At 36.3% G+C, this 14,903-nt stretch overlaps 1 protein-coding gene across 1 annotated transcript in view; it reads right to left on the minus strand.

Annotated features, from left to right (window-relative positions):
* Nucleotides 1–14,903, minus strand: part of MON2 (MON2 homolog, regulator of endosome-to-Golgi trafficking) — a 99,106-nt gene that overhangs the window by 39,399 nt on the left and 44,804 nt on the right. Inside the window, 16 exon segments of the mRNA XM_032222129.1 lie at nucleotides 80–184; nucleotides 3,330–3,392; nucleotides 3,394–3,443; nucleotides 4,001–4,045; nucleotides 4,048–4,068; nucleotides 4,071–4,180; nucleotides 9,636–9,717; nucleotides 10,794–11,029; nucleotides 11,902–11,971; nucleotides 11,974–12,051; nucleotides 13,564–13,567; nucleotides 13,720–13,778; nucleotides 13,781–13,857; nucleotides 14,155–14,224; nucleotides 14,227–14,278; nucleotides 14,654–14,848. Coding sequence (XP_032078020.1) covers nucleotides 80–184; nucleotides 3,330–3,392; nucleotides 3,394–3,443; nucleotides 4,001–4,045; nucleotides 4,048–4,068; nucleotides 4,071–4,180; nucleotides 9,636–9,717; nucleotides 10,794–11,029; nucleotides 11,902–11,971; nucleotides 11,974–12,051; nucleotides 13,564–13,567; nucleotides 13,720–13,778; nucleotides 13,781–13,857; nucleotides 14,155–14,224; nucleotides 14,227–14,278; nucleotides 14,654–14,848 — 1,317 coding nt within the window.

Genomic DNA, 14,903 nt, shown 5'->3' on the forward strand with positions numbered 1-14,903 from the left:
GATTTTTAGCATAGTAGAAATTTCACTGCTCAACCACTGAAAATGATACATCTATTTTTATTAAAAATTTTAAATTCACCTGGAGTGTAGCTAAGACAAGTTGCCATGATGTACCAAGGACGGCTCCATGACAATGAGCCAAGCTAAGTAACGTCCTCATGCACTGTATATTCTTAGATGTAAGCTAAAAAAAATTTTTTTTAAAACAGTTAGCATTTTATAGATGTAAGCTAAAAGTGTTTTATAAGTGAAAAACTGTTTTAACAATATTAATGAAAAATATAATCATTCCAAAAATACTCGCTATATACCAATTTACTCTTAGATTTCTCTATAACTGAGGCTTATGGGTAAGGGATATTTTACAGTGAATTTCAGTGACAACATCTGACATAATCCTTAAATCCTTATGGCAGAGGGAAGCGGTTTAATTTGATCAAATATTCAAATATTTTACTTTACAAACAAATATTAGTACAAGCTGGTACACATAAAACCGAAGCAGAAAAGAGAGAACCCAAAATAGACATGCTTCTTTTGATACAACAGTATTTAAGGTCTTTTCCACACAGACTTTTTCATCTCTGAGAGTGACTGGGCTGCTTGGTGGAGGAATTCTGTCCTGCGCAGGGTAAAATCAATTTGGCCCATAATTCTTCCATTCTCTTTGAGAATGGGTCCCCATGGATCTTTTTAAGCCAGAGAAAGTCCTGTCAGCAGGCGGCAGCGGCTTGTAGCCTTCTTTACTGACTTCCCTTTGGGCTCTCTGAAGAAGCTAGCAGGGAAGATTTCAAATGACGATCACATTTGCATTGGCAAACCATTGTAAGTAAGAATGAGTTGCCAAGAACCCAGATCGCACTCATGTGACCATAGGAGCTCTGCAATGGCTTTGGACATAGTCACAAATTCCTTCTTTCAGAACTGTCATTTTGAATGGTTGCTGAATGAACAGTCATAAAGCGAGGACAACCTGTAGTGTTCTCCTGCAATTAGTATTTGAAACATATACAGAATATATATATATATATATATATATATATATATATATATATATATATATATATATATATATACACACACACACACACACACACACACACACACACACATATATATATACACATACATACATACATACATACACACACACACATACACACATATATATATAATGTTGTATTTGTGCTGATAAATAAATAAAGGGAGACTAGTATAGGTCTATTTCAAGCTATTTAGCTCTCATCAGCTAACCATACCCTTACTGGGATAGGGTATGGCTAGCTGATGAGAGCTAAATAGCTTGAAATAGATCTATACTAGTCTCCCTTTATTTATTTATCAGCACAAATACAACACAAATGTAACAAAGGCAACAGTAAAAATATTGGGTTTCTGTCCGGATGGTCTCTTATGACGAGCCGATGGACAGAGAATGGAAGCAGTGAACTTCCTCCCATATTTGGGCATACCAGGGGTTGTGACTTTAAATATATAGATTAGATCAGATAGTCAGACCATAAATTCACAACTGCAATTGAGAATGAGATGACATTAAATGAAACATGAAAAGATGTAGTTCATGCATCACAGGAACAAAGCAGAAGCCATCAAGATAGAATAATAATGTACAATATTAAATATCTTAATTAGTTAAAGGGATTATAATAGAAAGATACAAGTAAAAGGAACCCCATATCTAGAGCAGTTGATAGGTAGCAGCTGATATAAAAGGAGCAGACACAGTAACCTAGTTACCGATTAATGGAAAGCTATTGTAAAGCTTTTATAAAGAATCCTTCTGTCAAGATAAGATTCTTCCTAAAGGCAAGAAAAAGTAAAAGGGCAGTGACTTATCCTTGAAGAATTCTTAAAAGTATACTGAGAAGCTTTTTTTTTTCATGGAAAAGAATGTAAAATACTATGAACTTCATTTCAATTACGTACAAGACAGCTCACCAAACATGAGATAGATAAGAATAGCTTATATGTTTAAAGAACTTCTTGTTTTATCAGGGCAGAGATGAGCCAAATCAGTAACCCACTGTGACAATGGAACACCAAGACCTGTACAGTGGTTCCCTAATCCTCATCCAAAATGGTGGCTGGCAGGATACCTGAGTATGCAGGTGAGTAGATGATTTCCCCCTTCTCTGCATGCGTGGGAACAGGTAGGAAAGGAAGAGAGAAGAGCTGATGCAAATTTTGCTTCTGCTGGATGGTTGTCCTCTTAGCAGTTTGGTGAAAAATGAAAACTAAGAGGGAAATCATCGCCAGAGCCCTCTCAGAGGGAGATGGGCGGTTAAGAAATATGAAATATAAAACAAATAAAGCTTGCAGAAAAATGATAGAGAGGAAGAACAGTTGACAAACACAAAGGAAGTCTAAATGTACAAGCCATCATTTAATTTTAAATCATTTCAAAATCAGATTACATTCTACAATAGCCATGCAACTAGAATGGTGCCATGAAGACAGAAGAAAGCTCAGGAAGATTTGGTCTCCAGCTGCAAAGGTGTTTCTTGGGTATTTTGCTTTCTCTTACATAGGTAGGGTGAATAGGTGTCATTCAAGCAAAAGCTGTAAATGATGACTCTGAAAATAATTGCAGGTTACTTTGACAATGAACTTTTTATAACTAGAATATGGTATGAAAATTTGGCTCATGTATGTAACATGTTTAATGTATTAAACCATGATATATTTAATCACAGTTACTGAATAAATCACAATGCCTGCTTCATGTACCATTGGATTAAACAATTTGGTGACTTAATATCATGAATATAGATCAAATATGCTATATGACTTTAGACAGGAGAGATTAAAATGTGATCTATGTTAGCAATCTATACTGTTCCTCAGTGAAAGCATCACTTAAGTATAATGGTAATTAGCATTAGCTTCCTCTTGGCTCTCAGTTTGTACTTTTCTGCTCTGTTCTTTTCACCATGCTATAATAGAACACCCATCCTTTTAAAAAGTGTAATATTCTACTAAACTATGTCACTCCCATGGGGAAAACAAAGATTGCGAATAATGGTACAATTAAATTTGGGCAATCTAATGTTCAGATGTTTAAACAATGTGCAAATCTACATACTCTCTGTCTATACACACACATACACACACCCCTGGATACAATTACATTTGTACAAAAAAGACCTAAAATAATCATTAGCATTCAGCTTTAACAAGACATTAGGAAGCTTTCCAGTTAATATATGTAGGTTACTGAGTTTGGCATGGCTAATAGTGATGGGGGAAATGAGAAAAAAGAGATAGATAATAATGAAGCAAAAAAGAAATGTTTGCGAATTATATTTTACCATTACTGTTCCCTGTGGTTGCAGAGCCAGTGGTTGCCCCACTGCTACAACTTGCTGATGAGATTTCACTTGAGGGACTGATCATTTGCACATTTTGACCTTGAATAGAATATGCTGGAAAGCAAAATAATATTTAGATAAGAACTTTCATAAAATATATATTTTAATTCAAATACACCTATATACATACATATAAATATGTTTATTAAATATATTACTAATAGTTTATAACAAACTACTAGTAATAAAAATTTAAAAATCCTTAAAAAATCAGTTTGCTACTAATGGAGACATTTTAATGTAGCCTTTACATCTAAAATTATACTATGCATCCAAAACAGCAATGAGAATATTCATTTGGCACATGGAAGTTTGTAATTTATATGGACTATTAATAACATTCAACCAGTGAAGAAAAAGACTGGTGGGCTTTCAGAATCTGGCCATATATAACTATACTATACTGTACTGTACTGTACTATACACTATACACTATACTATACCTATAATTATATTATATTATATATTTCATTTCTTACAGAAGTGAGAAGACAGATCGACATGATATTCTGACAAGTACCTGTGGCTAACAAAAAAAAGTGCATTCTTTCAAAATTGGAGAGCATTTTTACATTCAGATGATGTAAAATAAGACTAAATAATATCCTTACATTTACTGGAAAGGGCAGCACTAGTAGTATTCAGTACTGTCAGGCATAGTGAGGAGGCAAAGAACCTTGCAAATAGCAGTAATAAAGGCATCTCTTGATGTTACAAGACTTAGTTTTCCACACAATGCAGCCATAATTAGTTCTGCTTTTAGAATATTTTCTGTGGCAGCTTCATCGGTGCTGAAATAGTACAAAATTATTAACACAATCCCTACATATTAAAAATAATTTTGATTAAAAACAAAGCGAGCTCCCCGTGGAGATTCGAAACCCTCACCACCCTCCAGGCCTTCCGCAAAGCCCTTAAAACCTGGCTGTTCCGACAGGCCTGGGGCTAAAGAGCTTTTGCCCCACCCCCCTCGAATGGTATGGTTGTTGTGTGTTTTTAAATTGTGTATTGTTTTGTTCGTCTTTTTTATCCCTTATCTGTATCCCCTTCCCTGACTTGGATGTGAGCCGCCCTGAGTCCCCTTCGGGGAAAAGGGTGGCATATAAATGCAATAAATTCAATTCAATTCAATTCAAAGCATAAATAACCATATTGTTCCATTGGAAATAAAAATAATACACACTGTGCACAATTATTAGGCAAGTGAGTATTTTAACCATATATTCATTTTTATTTATATTTTCCACCTCCAAGCTGTATAACTTGAATGCTTAGTAGATATAAGCCTATCAGTGATTGTATTTTGTGTAATGAAGGAGAGTGTAACCTAAGGCGATCAACACCCTGTATCAAGGGTGAATAATTAGGCAGCTTCTTTTCCTCAGACAAAAATGGGTCCAAAAAGAGGTTTAACTCACTCTGAAAGTGAAAATTCTCAAAAAGTCTTTCAGGGGTACGCAGCACACTTGAAATTGCTAAGATATTGGGGCGTGATCACAGAACCATCAAACGTTTTGTTGCAAATTGTCAACAGGGTCACAGGAATGTGTTGAGAAAAAAAGATGTACATTAACTGCCAAAGATTTGAGAAGAATCAAACATGAAGCTACCAAAAATCAATTATCCTCCAGTGCTGTCATATTCCAGAACTGCAACCTACCTGGAGTGCCCAGAAGTACAAGGTGTTCAGTGCTCAGAGATATGGCTCAAGCATCACTGAACAACATAAGTTGAAACAGCAAGACTGGGCGAAAAATACCTGAAGTCAGATTTTTCGAAGATTTTATGGACTGATGAGATGAGAGTGACTTTTGACAGACCAGATGGGCCTGTGTTCTGATCTAGGCTTCCTGATACAGTAAAAAGCACATGCTTAGTCCCTAAAAACCCTCTTTTTATTCCAAAGGCTGTGAATTATGTTCATTCACAGACCGTAATGAGTTCCAAATAGTTGTAAAGAGTCCTATAGTAGGCACCAAAGACTTTCAGGATAAGGCTGATAAGCACCCATGTTTATCTTCCTTGAAACGCTGCCAAAGGCTTAATTGGCAATTAGCTTGGCAAGGCCACACAAAGCAGAGTCAAGCCTAGCCTATGTTCCTCCCCAATCCCCTCGCTGTCTGACTCTGCTGCCAGCTCCGCAGGCTGCCAGTGGACCACAACAGCCTGTAGCTGGATCAATAACAGGCACAGAACTCCACTTCGACTCAGATGCCAGCAATGTGGAGTTGGGGTCCCAGTATGAGCTGGTATTATTTAAAGATGAGCTAGTTGGACCTTTTCAGGTTGAAGGTGGACTCAAAATCAACTCCCAAACCTACTGCCAGGTTTAGAAGACACTTTCATCAAGCAGAGATACAGAAAAAAGTCTGCATCTTTCAAGAAGACCATGATTTTTATGCAGGACAATGCTCCATCGCATGCATCGAAATACTCCACTGCATACCTAACCAGTAAAGGCCTTAAAGATGAAAGAATGGCTCCCTTTCTCACCTGACCTAAATCCTATTGAGAACTTGTGGGCCCTTCTTAAATGGGAGATTCATGGCACGCCTCTCTGAATAATGTCTGGGAGGCTGTGGTTGTGCTCCACAAAAAGCTGATTGTCAGCAGATCAAGAAACTGACAGAGTCCATGAATGGAAGACTTATGACTATTATTGAAAAGAATAGCGGCTATATTGGTTACTGATATTTTTTTATGTCAGAAATGCTTATTTGTATATTTTAGTTGTTTGTTTATTCTCACTTTAACAGATGCAAATAAAAAAGTGAAAATGGGAATGGGAAAATTTTTCATTTGGTTGCATAATTCTGTACACTAATAGTTGCCCAATAATTGTGCACATATAGGTATTCTTCTAAGAAAGCCAAAACCTGACTTTCACTTTCTTAAATATTCAGCTTTGAGGTTTATTAACGTTTTGGATTGACTGATAGCACTGTAGTTGTTCAATAATAAAATTAATCCTCTAAAATACAACTTGCCTAATGTGCACACAACATAGAAGGGAAATATTTATGTAACAATTAAACATGGTATAAGACATGCAAGATAATTATTAGAAAAATTCTGAAGACAAAAAACAAATTTAAAATAGAGCCCTTTAATAATATGAGTTTATTGGAAGAGGGAGGAGCTGATGTCGCGACGACACAGTGTTAGACAGTCAATATTTCTGCCGCTGGATGGTCCTTTTGGACCTAAACCGTCCCGTAAAGACAGTGATAGAAAAGAGTAAGTCCTGCTGATCTCAGGGACACTGCAAAGTCCCTGATTGATCCAGGAGAAGCTCTTATTTCTGACGACAGAAACGCAGCCTTTGAAGCTGCTGAAGTTGGGACAGCTCTGGAACGGAAAGAAAGCGGAAAGAGAAAGTGTGTCAAATTGATGAGAAATTTTATTATTAGAAAAGAGACTACCCCCCCCCAAAAAAAATCAAAGCTAAATTAAAAGGCAGAAGAGAGTAAGCGGCGAAATTAAACTACATTAAACTTAGTGTGTTATCTTTTTTAATTTTCTTTTTATGGAAATTTTACAAATGTTCCCTATTTTTTAAACTGAATGGATTAGTTTTTCTTCTACTACTTTTTATTCTTTTTTTATACCTTTGGATTACACATTTTCTTTTCTTTTTACAATGCTTGATTGGATTGTTTTCTATCTCCATTTAAGATTCCCCCCCCCCTAAGTTTGGAACATAAAGAAGATATAAGAGGCATATAAAGAGGCTGTAATAACAGATGGAAAAAAAGTAACACTGTACTTAGGCTGGAGGTGGGGAAACATTGTTATTTCTTTTTCCTCTTTTGATCATTTGTATTTCAAGGCTTTTTCAGTTTTGTTTACTGAGAGTGATAGCAGGAGAGCATAGGTTGTTTTACACAGGTTCTATCACCAGCTGGAGAAGATAAATGCCTTGACTTGAAAGATTATAATGAACTAGCTGACATTTACCAAAAAGCCTTGAATGTTATAGTGGCAGTGTTTATGTTGAAAGAATGGCGCAACAGGAAAAAGAAATTTTAACATTACAAATAATTATGTTTGGAATCCAAAAAATACTAGTAGTAACAGAAAAAATTGAGAAGAGATTGGAGAATATAGAATGCAAAACAGAAAAATTGATTGAAAAAATTGAGGATGTTTATCAAATCAAGAAAGTGGAGGACAGAGTTGTAAAAATTGAAGAAAAAAATAAGCAAAGAGATAAGAAAATTGTGGATACTGACAGTAAACTGAGCATGGTTGGAAATGGCAAGAGCGGAATATGGAAAGGGGAGATAGATGGACTGGAACTCTACCTCAGATTTCAAAGTATAGAAGAAGAAAAGAGAGAAAAATTGATGGAGGCAAGGAGAAAATCTTTACAGAAGCACCAGTGATAACCAAAGTCAAGCTGATGGAAGGAGCAGATGGAGGTTTTCGAGTTCTCAGAAGAGACGAAATGAACAACAAGTTGCAAAGGAGGATCATACAAGACTTACCAAGAAAGTAATCAGAATACTAATGTAATCAGAATACTAATGCTACAAATGGCAAGAGACATAAGACTGCACCATTACTGGAAAGATTCAGGTTGATGTAATGAAAGCATATAATAAAAATTAAGTTTAAACTTAGTTAATTTAGAGTATTATGTATAAATGAGTGAATAGTTATAGTCAAATAACCTGTGTGTGTGTGTGTGTGTTATATATATAGTTATATATATGTTATTATAATATATATATATCCCATAATTGGGGCTTACCAGGGGTTGTAAAAATCTAATAGATACCTTTCACCCTGGCTTCGCTGATAACGGATAAGAGCCTGTGGCCTAATGGCTAAGATCTCTGCCTAGTATGCCTAGTATGCAATATAGCCCAGGTTCAAATCCCAGTAAGGGTATGGCTAGCTGATGAGAGCTAAATAGCTTGAAATAGATTTATACTAGTCTCCCTTTATTTATTTATCAGCACAAATAAAAAAAACATATATAGATATATATATATATATATATATATATATATATATATATATATGTTTGATAATATGAAATTTTATATAAACTACAAATGGAGACTGTGAGAAGAGGTTTAAAAGTTTTGTTATTAAACGTAATTTTTATTTAGAACATGTTATAAAGATGTAATGTTATTGGATGATTTTAGGAGGATTAATGAATGCCATTATAGAATTTTACTTTAAATTTAGAATATTTCATATAAAAGGATGTAAATCATAGTCAAATGAAGGTGGGGGTACAATAATAGTAATATATCATAAATATATTTGATTTAAAATATGTGATTTGATATGAATTGTAAGTGATGACTATGGAAGAGATTCATAGAAATTTGTTACTAACTGACACACTTTCTATAATTTTGTAATGGAAATGTTTTATGTTTTAAGTTCTGTCTGTTTGTGTTTGTTTAAAAACTAAAAATAACATAATAATAGGTGCTTATAATATCTTTCAAATGGACATGTTTGAAGATGTACATGTTGCAGAATCTTCTGAAACATCATTTTGCATATTGGTGTTACAAAAATAAAGTACAATACAGCTTTGTATTACACTAAAGTAACACAAACCTTTAAATTAGTTCCAATTAATTCAATTCAATCTCACAGAATTCTCAGAAGTAATAATTCTAGCTAGGAAAATGTGAAAGTTGATGAAAGTTAGTGGAGATCTTTGTTATAATTTATATAATGTTATAATTTATATATTTCAAGCAATTGTTATATTATCAGGTGGTGGTGCAGCAGTTAGAATGCAATACTGCAGGCTAACTCACTGCTCACTCCAGGAGTTCGATTCTGAGCGTCACCAGGTTGACTCAGCCTTCCATCTTTCCAAGTCGATAAAATGAGGACCCATATTGTTGGGGCTATAAAGCACTGTGAAGTAGTATAAAAGTCTATTGCTATTTGCTATTGCTAGCATGTACCTGGTATCAAAAATGATAAATCTCATGTGACCATATTTATGATACAGTATTTTAATGTTAAATAGATATGTTTTCTCTAGAAGAATAGAAGAGAAAAGCTTAGTCTTGCTTATCTAATCAGTTAAATTGCAATGATATCCAATTCTTTATAGTTTTTTGGCCATAAATATTTTTCTATAATTTTGTCTCTTAGGTCTCCAGAAATATGATACTTAGTTGACATGCAATTTTCTACATGAAGTCTTAGCTTGCCTGTAAGAAAGCATAGTTTTTAAAATGAAACTATTTAAAAACAATTCAATACCTAGCATCCAGAAGTAAAGACAGTGCAGCAAGAAGACCACACCAACATGCATTCACCATTTCTTCCCAAACAACTCTGTGATCTTAAAGAAAACAAGTTTACAATACTATAAAATAATACTTAGCAAATCAATTACAGAAGATACATTTCTTGGTGCATTTTGGTTTTCACTTAATGTACATTGTCCCCACAGTCATATGATCACATTTCCAACATCCTTTGTCAATTATCAACAAGAAAAGTCAATGGGGAGCTGGCAGGAAGTCACAAATCATGGTCATGCAAAGTGCTTACTTAAAGATCCACAGGATCCTTGCTCAGATGGGACTGTTGGAACTGCCATCACGAAGTGATATAATTACAGGATGTCATGCTTTATAACTGTGTTGTTTAGCAATGACAATTCCAGTTCCAATAGCCATTGTAAATTGGGATTGCCTGCATTTTATTCATATAGTGAAGAGTAACTACAATGAAGAGTAATTTGTTGATGCAAGGATAATACATACAATTCCAAAATAATTTTCAATTTTCATATTTTCAATCAGCAATAAAGTGCTTTAGAGGAAATATTTTACCAATTATCATCTTATGAGGTAGTGCAGGTAAGAAGTATACCCAAAAATACTATTGCAACTTTATTATAAGTTGAAAATAATAAAATCCTGTAAATCTGAAAGTACGTTTCTCCTTGCTCACATCTACAGTCAAAGAAACTAGAGAAAATCTTTGTGAGATGCTTGCCAGGTCCCTTTCTTCTGCAGGTTAAGCTGCCTATTATCTGACCATTGTCTAGACTGTGTCTCCTTCTCCTGTCTCCCAAGGTTAGTCCCATATTCCATTACATCTTTAATTCAAACTTGTAATAAACAATCTAAAATGTTTAAATATGGCTGTCGGAAGTACTAGAATTGGATTTTTTAGTAAAATAATACACGCCAGATTATAGGGCAAAACTAATTGACTATTTCAATAGCACTGAAACATTCAATAAACAAATTCTAAAGAACTAGCTTTGTATATTTAAAAACTATTAAATATATTTTAAATCAACAAGTTTCATCTGAATAGAAAGCGTAGCTCATTCAAGAAACACATCCTATCAGCTCCTTAATGCCTCTTCCTCTTATCAACCAAATTTTGGACATCATCATATACCTGTATCTTTGTCAGTTTGTTCAGATGCTGAATGAAAATCCTGGCGGTACAAAGATGCTGTCGGTGAGGTCTGTGCATCGACTGTTGATATTTGACTGTCTATTTCAGTATGTCCCAATTCTTCTTCAATCATATTAGTAATGCCACGGACAAGATCCAGCAAACAATGAAATGCTACTGACATAGCATAGCCTTCGGGAATTGTTGGTGGCTCAACTTTATCCAACATTTCTAAACTAAAATATGAAGAAATCCATCCAAAATCAATCATATGGAACTGCTGATTTGTGAATAGATTTACATTACTGCAAAAGACCAGCATTCAAGTCCATATTCAAAAGAGAACTAAAACATATTAACCTGGGTCAATAAGATAGCTAAAAATAAAACTGGTTAAATCATTACTTTTTAAGCTGGATGATTTAGGGAAAGGGAAATTCTCTAGACCAGTGGTCCCCAACCTCCCGACTCTGTGGACAGGAAGGGGCTGGAGTGGGGGAGAGGGGATGATTTCAAGTGCTGCGTACCGCTTCTGCAAATGCAGCTTTGCGCAGTTGCCTGATTCCAACATTGAAAGCCTGAGGACCGTTACCAAGGAGGCGTGTCTTCAGACTTTCAATTCAGTCAACGAGCTAGCAGGCTAGAATAAACCCATCCTGGACTCTCCCATTGATACCATGGAGAGCATAAAAGCACCATAAAAGACAACAGGAAGACAACAATCATTTAACCTTATTCAACCATTCTGAAAGCTCGCCATAGGTTCCCCAGGATTCACGAAGAACCACATTTTTAAGGTTTTCCAAAAGACTTGCTAATCTCAGCTCAGGGAGATGATGTTTGGGAGATGAGGAGATTACAGCATTCTCCATTCTTGTATAAAATTTACATATAATTCTAACTGGTGTCACCTTACACAAACTTAGTGAATGATTTTTTTATTAAGACTTTTTAGAAAAATAATGGGATTATAACACCATTACTACCAATTTTGATTACTCTAAATAGCATATGTCTGTGCTGAGGGAATGGAGGATTTTACTCTGCAGTTTTGAAAATATGAATTAAACAAATTTATAAAAACAGAGAAATAAATTATTTCACTTACTAGGTAGCTTTAGCACTACCCTGTGCAGATATGTTGAGGATAGGTATCCAAGTACCTCTATATTCAAAGCAGGTAACACAGTCCCACCTCCACCTATACCTAATATTCCAGGATTAGATTGTGCTGAGGTTGTACCACCAGGACCATTGCCTCCTATACAAACACATAAGAAAAAATAATGTGATATATTGTGTTATGCAGTCAAATAAAAGCCTGAGAAACTTTAAATACTAATGATTCAATCTTCACTTCTTATAGTCCTACAATATGTAGATAATACTGACATGACCCAGAACTGAATTAGACAATAGCTTTAACAGTGAAAACTTTAATTATTGATATAAGCCAGACATGTCAAATACAAGGCCCGTGTTCTGGCCCAGATGGCTGCCACCTGCTTCCATGCTCCGCTTGCCGGGCTGGCCTTGCCACTCATGAGACACCCTTTTGCTGACGCAGCGGGTGGGTGGGGGGCTCGCTGGTTCCAGGTTGGCCACATGGGTCAGATCTAAGGTTGATCACACTCCAGCCCCCGTGTGGGAAAGCCACAGCTGCTAGGAGCACAGCCATCGGCAGCGCTGCCAATCTCTCCCCCTTCTCTCATCCTTCCTGAGTGTGGATGAAGAAAGGAGATGGGAGTGACAAGAGGAGGAGGGGGAGGAAGGAAGGAGGGAAAAGGGTAGGGATAGGAGGAGGAAGGGGAGAGCAATAGCAAGAGCAATAGCAGTTAGACTATATACTGCTTCATAGGGCTTTCAGCCCTCTCTAAGCGGTTTACAGAGTCAGCATATTGCCCCCAACAACAATCCGGGTCCTCATTTTACCCACCTCGGAAGGATGGAAGGCTGAGTCAACCCTGAGCCGGTGAGATTTGAACAGCCGAACTGCAGAACTGCAGTCAGCTGAAGTAGCCTGCAATGCTGCATTTAACCACTGTGCCACCTCGGCTCTAGGAGGAGGAGGATGAAGAGGGGAAGGAGGAAGCGGAAGGAGGGAAGGAAGATTATGAGAGGGAGGAAGGTCTGAGTGAAGTCCTACCTTAGCACTTGGCCACCAGCAGCCCTGCTACCCTTTTGCCATCCCCTTGCCCCCTCCTCTCCTGGTGGTCTCCCATCCTATAGCTGAGGATGCTTTGGTAAGAGAGGGAGTGGGCCTTCCTGACCCACACACTTTGCCCTCCTGCACACGCCATGAGCAACCTGGCCAAGGAGAGTGAGCATAGCAGAAGTAGCCTTGAGGAGGCAGCTAGCACAAGTAGGCACCCCCTTGGGGAAGCAAGACTGGGCTGGGCTGTGGGGTCCTGGTGTCTAGGGAGCTCAAGGGCTGGGTTGGGCACTTGCCCTCACTGCCCAGGGCTCCAGGCAGCCTCACTGGGGATCCTCCATGTGGCCTTGAGAGGGATGGTGAGGCTCCTCTGGTAGACAAGGGTTTGCGCTCCACCCTGCTCTTGCCTTCCTCTACTGAAGACAATGGATTCCCCCCCCCAGCCCTGACATGAGTGATGATGAACTGGCCATGCCACTGGCCGTGCCCCACATCCTCCCAAGGCCAACACAACCCTGATACAGCCCTCAATAAAATTGAGTTTTTACACCCCTGATATAAGCTATCACAGTTCTTCAGAGTTCTAAAAAGGTTAAAGCATATTCTAAGATCATAGACTACCCTTTTATCAAATATGAATTATTTATGCAAAAATGTAAATGAACAATCATATAAGTAAAAAAGTTATAGCAGAATCTAATAATAATAAAACTAATATATACTGAAATAAGATGGTCCTTGAATAAACCATTTAAAACATTCCATTCCATTTACCAGTTTGGCTATTGTAGCTGAGGCACTTCCTGTACTTGGTACAAGAAACAGTGATTGAAAAATGATCCCAAAGCATTCACTATGTCACGGAATACTTTGGTAGAATGCTGCTTCATATCATAAGATTGACAAAATGACCTGGTAAAAATATGAGTACAACAATTATTACTTTTATTTTCAAACATCTACTGAATAAACAATTTGTGACTCTATACTTTAGAATAATTGTCCTTATGTTTATTAAAATTAGGAAAAATACCTCATGTTTTACAGCAGAGCTTTTAATTCAATAATTCAAAATAGATTTTAATATCTGGGCATCGTAATATTTTCTGGCACACCCAGCAAGAATTCTAAGAATATCACTAAATATTTAAGTATTTTATTTTTTAAAAATCACTTAATTTGTTTCATCAGTTCAAGAAAAGCCTCTACCTTAGCAGTTGTGGTTGCACACAAAGTCTGTGTATGGATTCTGCTGCAACAGCTCTTAACCACTGAGGTTATCTGAATCCAGAAACTTTACAAGCAATGACAGAAAGATTTCACATTCGGTTACCTAAACAAAAAAACCCACTGTGTTAAGAGACAATAATTCTAATTTAGATTAATGTGTGCAATAGGTTACTGTTACTTACATGTTAACTTAGCTACAACCTCAGTTTTAATGGGAAGCAGGATTAAGAAAACTCATTTCTAAACAATTAAAAAATAATTGAGTAATTTTTCATAAAGTTTTATTCTAATTTGTACATAGAATGGTCTACAACATAACCCTCTGAAATGTACTTCTGAATAGATTTGCATAGAGCTGAACTGAAAATGACCCAGGATGACTTAAGTATAAAGAACAGAAATAGCATGTATCACATTTTGGTGCACAAGATATTTAAAATACATTATTTGAACAATAATATTAAAATTGCATTCTTACCAACAAAGTATAGAACTGTTTGATTAATACAGAAACAACTCTTAAAAGGCGCATACAAATAGGAAAATAAGGCTTTTCCACTGGTGCAGGTGAAGATGAAGTTCCAGAGCCTTGTCTGAATTTGATATTTGGTGAGAAGAGCTTAATCACTAGTGGACAAACTCTTTCTTTCAGCAGGAAACTAAATTCTTGATGCTGAAAGTAAAAAGAACGTTAAAATGGTACATTTTAGTAGAAAAAACCACTAGTA

This window comes from Thamnophis elegans, chromosome 7 (genome assembly GCF_009769535.1).
Source record: "Thamnophis elegans isolate rThaEle1 chromosome 7, rThaEle1.pri, whole genome shotgun sequence".
Classification (NCBI taxonomy): Eukaryota; Metazoa; Chordata; class Lepidosauria; order Squamata; family Colubridae; genus Thamnophis; species Thamnophis elegans.